This window comes from Giraffa tippelskirchi, chromosome 5 (genome assembly GCF_054371585.1).
Source record: "Giraffa tippelskirchi isolate mGirTip1 chromosome 5, T2T-mGirTip1v1.2.pri, whole genome shotgun sequence".
NCBI lineage: Eukaryota > Metazoa > Chordata > Mammalia > Artiodactyla > Giraffidae > Giraffa > Giraffa tippelskirchi.
The window spans coordinates 42904517-42911968 of record NC_137279.1 but is presented as its reverse complement, the minus strand read 5'-3'; the positions used below and the strand labels follow the sequence as shown (position 1 = coordinate 42911968).

Here is a 7452-nt window from a genome sequence, read left to right as displayed (position 1 = left end):
AGAGGGTAAAATGTCTGCTCACAATGCAGAAGACCTGGGTTTGATCCCCAGGTTGGGAAGATCCCCTGGTGAAGGAAATGGCAACCCACTCCAGTACTCTTGCCCGGAAAATGCCATGGATGGAGGAGTCTGGTACGCTATAGTCAATGGGATCTCAAAGAGTCGTACATGACTGAGCATCTTCACTTTATCATGAGCTATATACATATCTTACAAATGTAGCAGCGCACAAATGCACTAATCCAGGTAAGAAGAAATGGTGGCTGGGGATTAGGTCTCTTGGGGGTAGTAAGGAGGGTTTAGATACTATTTTGAAGTTAGACAACTATATTTCCTGACAGATTGGGTGGGGCATGTAAGAGAAAGAGAGGAATCAAGGATGAGAGAATTTTTGCTATTATTTTTCAACTGGTCATCAATCAATGCCCACATCTTAGCAAATTATGCCCACTGTGTACTAGGTTTCCACTTTTTTGTTGATTACTTAATTCTCTCCACTAGAGACTATGGTGCATGCTTTGAAAAACTGCAATTAATTCATTCTCAGAGTTTAAGAAACTCCATTTCAATACGGTAAGTAAGAGTTCAGCCTTGGGTCAAATTGTCTTTTGATTATAAACATGAGAGGAAGATATAGACACAGTCTTCTGGATTTATGTGTTTAGATGTTCATCTTTTATTTAATGTACAGTGAATGTAATGTTCGTCTCTTGAAATGAATTCACTTATTCAAAAACCATTTAATGAATGAATATTATATAGCAGACATTCTGCCTTGCCAGGAACAAGACTGAAGCCAATTCTCTATTTTCAAGGAGGCTGCCACCTAGTGGGAGATGCCAAAATGTAACTGAGTAGAAGAATAAAATGAGATTAGTGATAGAACAGTGGTGGCTGGAAAGTGCCAACAGAGCCCAGAAGGAGGCACAGCTAAATATATCTTGAGGAATTCAGGAAAACTTGTAGGAAGAGGAAGAGTTTACAAATAGCTACGTAGGGAGCTTGGACTGGCATTTCTGATAAAGGAAATAGTAAGTGGGTAGTAGAAAAGAGATGTGGGCGTTGAGAGTTGGGCTGTAAAGAAAGCTGAGGGCCAAAGAATTGATGCTTATGAACTGTGGTGTTGGAAAAGACTCTTGAGAGTCCCTTGGACTTCAAGGAGATCCAACCAGTCCATCGTAAAGGAAATCAGTCCTGCATATTCATTGAAAGGACTGATGCTGAAGCTGAAGCTCCACTATTTTGGCCTCCTGATGCGAAGAACTAACTCATTGGAAAAGACCCTGATGCTGGGAAAGATTGAAGGAGGGAGGAGAAGGGGACAACAGAGAATGAGATGGTTGGATGGCATCACTGACTTGATGGACATGAGTTTGAGCAAGCTCCAGGAGTTGGTGATGGACAGGGAAGCTTAGCATGCTGCAGTCCTTGGGGTTGCAAAGAGTCAGACATGACTGAGCAACTGAACTGAACTGAATGAAAAAGAATGGCCCATTTGGTTGACTTCATAGACACTTGTTAAGACTAGAGGTTTTGGAGCAAGGTCATGAGAGGTGAAAGTTGAATCTTAAAGGAAAAGCACTGTTAGATCTGAACACCTTTATATATGAAAATGTGAGGTTTGAAATGAATCTTGTAGGCAATGGGAATTAGCAAACATATGTCAGTAGGAAAACAACTCAATCAGATTAAGATTTTAGAATGATTACTCTGGCAATTCTGCAGAGAATATCTTGGAAAGGGAGGAGACCCAGACCTGGGAATCAGTTGGTCTACTGCCATCGTCCTAACAAGGAATGAAGAGGTCCTGCCTTGAACATTCTGGAGAGAGAGGAGAAGACATATACATGAGCTACATATACACTTAGTACGGCTTGTTTGGAAATAACATATGGATAGCCAACAATGAGTCTAAGAAGACACAAGTAATCTGTATTTAGATACTGAAAAGAAGAGAAAACTTTATTTAGTGTCACAGAGTAATAGGAGAGAGAGCATTCTGAGTGGAAAGATATGTTGAGTTTAAGGACTGATGGTATAGCTAGGTGGAGATAACAAGAAAGATACTCAAATTTATGAGTAAAGTCTGACTGGAAAATTAAACGCCATTGATGAAAAATACCTTAGAGTTTAGCTTATAATTTTATGGGAATATAGGAAATATAGGAATTTGCTTCCATATACCTAATAGCAATGGCAAACACTTTTAGCTATACATACATTTAATATGAATTTTATTTTTGTATCCCTGCATAGTAATGACAAAACTTTTTAGCTTCATACATAATTAATACTTGCATCAGAGATGATCTCCTAGAGAAGGAAATAGCTATCCACTCCAGTATTCTTGCCTGGAGAATCCTGTGGACAGAGGAGCCTGGTTGGCTAGAGTCCATGAGGTTGCAAAGAGTTGGACATGACTGAGTGATATTTTTTTTAAATAGATACCTACTAAACAAAATAAGACAAAACCGAACAACAGATTGAGTGCCAGAAAGGGTTCATTGCAAGTAATATAGTCAAACACAGCTAGAAGTACAGCAAATAGAAATTGTATTTTGGGAAGATTATGTCAATATGTAGCAAGAGTTATAAAGATGATCATATGATTTTGCCTAGTAATCCTACTCCTGGTTATCAGTGTATATTAATGAACATTTATCTTATAGATATGGTCTACATAACAATATGTTATAAGGGAATGGCTTAATATGTCTGTGTTTACTCAGAGTATGAAGACTCTTTTATATGAAGACTATAAAAAAAATAGGAAGATTTTTACATTGATGCAAAAATAGTCTAAATATTTATAATTGTCACAACTGTGTAAACATATGTATACCAATAGGGATTCACTGAAAATCATTAACAACGAAAACCATCAGAATGGTAATATTATAGATAATTTTGTTTTTCTTAAAACAATAATTTCTTAAAAATCATCTATAGATAATGTTTTGTTTTTCTTTTTTCCAAAATAAAGTTTCTGTGAGGACAACTTTTCAAAATTTATTTTAAAAGACATGTAGTAAGTAAGCTACAATAAAGCAAACCTGTGAATATAGACAGGCTCCAAACACCCTTATTTAAATATTCCTTGGACATGTGGAAAGGGTGGTGTAAGAAAGGGGATCAATAGAATGTGGGCAGAAGACAGATGAGAAGAAAAAGAAGGCAGAGGATTGAGAAACTCGGGAAAGCAACAGGATCTCTTTGGCTCCTTAAGAAGTCACCAAGGGCATATGACCCAGGGTAGTGGAAGCCTCATGTCACAGCGAATGTTGCATGAGCTAGTGGGGGAACTGGACCACAGTGACCACCTCACCTCTTTTCCTTTACACCATGTCCCGGTTGGGCCATCACACTGACATGGCCTTGGGACATGCGTGCAGTGGAAGGTTTGAATTTAGACTGGTGGCAGGAGATGAGACAACTACGTTTCTTTTGTACACACATAAGGTTTCACTGACACTTTAACCACAGGAGGAGGAGAAAAGGCCACAAGATGTGGGGTTAGTGTGAGTGGGGACAAAGGAACTTTTTTTCAAACTAAGAAAGCACCAGTATTGCAAAGACTTTCCGTGATTCCACACCCACTTTGAAAGCCCCCCTCTCAGCACAGGAAGCGCGATGACCACTGGGGGGATAAAAGAGACTCAGAGGAGCCGATCCTCAGCCTCTTGGTGCACAGCTCAGCAGGACTTCAGCCATGAGACTTTTCATCCTGACCTGCCTGGTGATCTGCAGTCTCACTGCATACACTGTGGAAGGTGAGTCAAAGGTTATTTATGAGATAAAGAACATCTAGGTGTGCAGGCAGTGGCCAGGCATTTTGGTATTGACTCAGGTTTTGAATGGAGTAAACTACTTTCTCCAAACTAAGCCTCAGTCTTCCTGTGTGCGAAATGGGAATAATTTGACCCTAGAGGATCTTGTAGATTTCACAGATATATCTTGGCTAACAGCTAGGCTCCTATTTTTTACAACTGGGTGATTTGGCGTAAGTTTCTTAACTTGTTTTTGCCTATGCTTACTTGTCTATAAGATGAATATGATAACTGATACACTTACCTGGGGTTAAAATGAAATAAACATTATATATAATCAATAGCATAAATTATAATAAACTTTTCAGGTTACTGCACAAGTCCTAGTTTCTTAATTAATGTTATCTGTGGAATGGTGATGACAATTGTTTATACATTTGAAGCTTTTGCCTACTTAATATTGATCTTGATAAATTCTCAAAAAGTTTGAGAGCTCAGTCATGATGTGGGAATGACTAGAGAGTGTTATGTTCTGAAACAAATCAATGTTTTCTATTAAAACAAAAATGACTGGAAGCTCATACCTTCATACCCAGGAAATCAATATTACATTTAAGTGTGTAAGGCAGTCTATATTACTGCTATGAATGTTGTTCCCACTTAGGATGCATTTATCGAGTTTGTATGAGACCATAGTGCTAACAAGTATCAATGCCTTATATACAGTCAAATAAACTATAAGGCATACCCAGCTGAGACTTAGCTACATTGAGCCTTACTGAGCATTGTACACTTATTTCTTGAAGGATCATTTTGTTCTCAGCTGGTTTGAGTACATTTCTCTTGGCAGCTCTGGCCACAAGAAGGAATATCCTTGGGGTATAATTAATGCTTCGAAAACTGTCCTTTAAAACTCCTAATCTGTAGACTTATTACTTAGACCAAAATATCTGAGCCTGATCATGGATCCCCATGGTTCTCTGTAAATAGTAATGGTACTGTCTGTAAGTCCCTGAAATTGTTCCCTAAATAAAATACTGTTAAAACAAAAAGTTTAAGCCAAATGTTGCCTGAACTGCGACTGGCTGGCATTTTCCTGAGATAAGAGGCTGGCATTTGGTGCAAACCCATGTGTGGGTAGGGGAACGAAAATTGAGGAGGATTATGGACACTGGGGTATTTCCCTTTTTCACTGGGTTCAGAAACAGTTCGGCATTAAAGAAAATTGGCGAATTCAGAGGCTGGATACTGAGGGATGGAGAGAAGGAGAGATGAAGAGCAATGTTAGTGAACATCTTCTCAGTGCCATGTTTATAAAAAGCCTCCTGATGTCAGCAACACTATAGTTCAAAACTATCATCAGTTATTATTTTAGATGATTTTTCACTGAATATTTCTCTGTTTGCTTCCCTGAGAAGCAACTATCAGTCTCTTCAGCTTAGGAGAAAATCAGCACTTAAAAACTTTTATTAGATTTTAGGAAACCCTTAATATTATTAACTGTTTCAAGTTATTTTCCCTTCTCCAATGTAAGACAGTCTCAAAACTGTTAAATTTAATCCCCCCAGGCCATTTCTATTGAGGATGAGGACTCTATGAACTATTGTCTTTACATATTTCTCATTTTAACATTTAAAATAATGCCTTTAGTGATTCAGTCAAAAATGAGCTACCTCTTCCACATTTAATATTGACTGTCCCAAACTACTCTTTATCAGGTCACCCTTTGTTATTTGATTGATGACACTCTAACATTTATATTATTAGAAATTATATTTTATTTTTGTTTGCTTGGTTTTCTGTACAGGTGTGGGGAGTGAAGTTCTAGAAAAGAGCATCTGTGTGAGTCTGACTACCCAGCGGCTGCCAATTAAAAACATCAAGACCTACACCATCAAGGAGGGCTCCATAAAAGCAGTGATGTGAGTTTCTCTCCCCAAAGCTGGGCTTGATGGAACACACTGTACAGAAATGCCACCCTCCTCGGGAAAAATAAATTAACAAGGAGGAAGACCTCAACTTAGCCAACAGTCCTTTTGTTTTTCCATATTCACCATGTCTTTGTGTAGCCCCAAACAATGATGATGACAAAAAATTGGCAACCAAGTGAAGACTGTCACCCTCCTTTCTGATTTATCTTAAGAATCAGACTGGGAACCAGATGAATAATGTGGTTGGTCCCCAGGGTTAGGTTTAGAGATGGCTGGATCAGATCAGGATTTGAGCACAGAGCCACACTGGTGTGGGATGGCTCTCTTCCCACCCACCCCCTTCCCTGCCTTTGCTCTTCCTTATTGATGCCTAGAGTAAAATGCCATATTTTATCAATTACCACATCTCAAGGAATAGTGTCAACAACGAGCCTATATGGTACCATTCTCTTTCCAGGATTTCATTTTCAAAATAGCAACACTTTCCAACATATAATCACAATTTTAACCCCCCACCCCTTCAAATAAGATAAATAAATCACCTTTTGTACAGAAAATAGGATGACTGTGCTTAGATTTGAAAAAAGAAGATGATATGTAATAATTGGACTAAAGGACCTCAAATGTCTAGTTTAATTACATCACTTGGTGGAATGATGAGATAGGAGTCTGAAAATTATGCTGAACAAGGAATCTGGGTATTACTTGGAACTATTTCTTCCTCACGAAAAAGTAGATTGCAGAAGAAAGATTTTCCTGTATGATCTTGTGAATCTGAAAGACTGAATCCAGTGATTTCTGCACAAGATCTCTTTTATATGATCTGATCTTAACTTTTGGTCCCAAGGCTTTGAGGATGTGACTAACTTTGCCTATCTTTTCATTATATTGCAGATTCATTACCAGACGAGGATTTAAAATCTGTGCTGATCCTCAAGTTGACTGGGTGAAAAAAGCCATCCAAACGGTAGACAAGAGAAATGTGAGCCAGACGAAGCCTACAGGAACCCAGCGATCCACCAATACAGCTGTGACCCTGACTGGGTAGCGACCTTCCGGCGCTTTGTCTCCTCCCTAGCCAGCCACTTCATTTTCCTTTAAAGCCCATGGATTGATTACATTATATTCACTTTTTATAAAAGTGCTGCATGAGTCAAATTATTTTCTTAGATTTTTATTTTTTATATTTCTTTTGTAATCATTCAGATGTTCTAATTAATAAATATTTATTATTAAGAATATTCCACAAATTTATTCATTACATATTGGGAAAGGTCATACATCATTTGTGTTCCATTTCTGTACTTACCATTCCTCCTTTTGATCCCTGATGGGAAAGATTATGATCAGTGTTTATCAGAGATGAAAGCTATATTCATTATTCTTAGGTTCTAGCATGAAGTTGATCTCTACACGACTCATAGATGACAACTGTGATGATGACAGTTTAAGCCTTATTTCAACCTGTCTTCATCATGCAGTTCTATTTTTAAGAAATAAAGGAGCAAATTATCTGACTGTTACTGGGTCCCCATTCTGAGGGTTCACTACTCAAAAAGTGACTTCACTCAAGTTTGATCTTGAGCAAATTCTCATACCTCTATGTTTCATCTGATCTACAACACAAAGGAAAAAGACACAGTTTGTCAGTTCTTTCATTTGCCAAGGTTAAACAGTTTATTCAACAAAAATCAATTCTACTCAAATTAAGCAAAGTTCTCATTACCTTTCTGCAACTTCCACAATTGTCACTA

At 38.0% G+C, this 7452-nt stretch overlaps 1 protein-coding gene across 1 annotated transcript; it reads left to right on the top strand.

Annotated features, from left to right (window-relative positions):
- Nucleotides 1-3709: 3709 nt before the first annotated feature.
- LOC145504600 (lymphotactin-like) lies at nucleotides 3710-6798 on the top strand. Its single transcript, XM_081485710.1, has 3 exons — nucleotides 3710-3770; nucleotides 5575-5689; nucleotides 6593-6798. Exons 1-3 carry the CDS (start codon nucleotides 3710-3712, stop codon nucleotides 6744-6746), a joined length of 330 nt encoding a protein of 109 aa, XP_081341836.1. The 3' UTR covers nucleotides 6747-6798.
- The last annotated feature ends 654 nt before the right edge of the window (nucleotides 6799-7452 follow it).

What these genes read in the sequence shown, in the direction of transcription:
- LOC145504600 (XM_081485710.1), top strand. Translation starts at nt 3,710, where the DNA reads ATGAGACTTTTCATCCTGACCTGCCTGGTGATCTGCAGTCTCACTGCA. An exon ending in CACTGCATACACTGTGGAAG is followed by an intron (nt 3,771 to 5,574) that starts GTGAGTCAAAGG and finishes TTTTCTGTACAG; the next exon opens with GTGTGGGGAGTGAAGTTCTA. An exon ending in GGCTCCATAAAAGCAGTGAT is followed by an intron (nt 5,690 to 6,592) that starts GTGAGTTTCTCT and finishes ATTATATTGCAG; the next exon opens with ATTCATTACCAGACGAGGAT.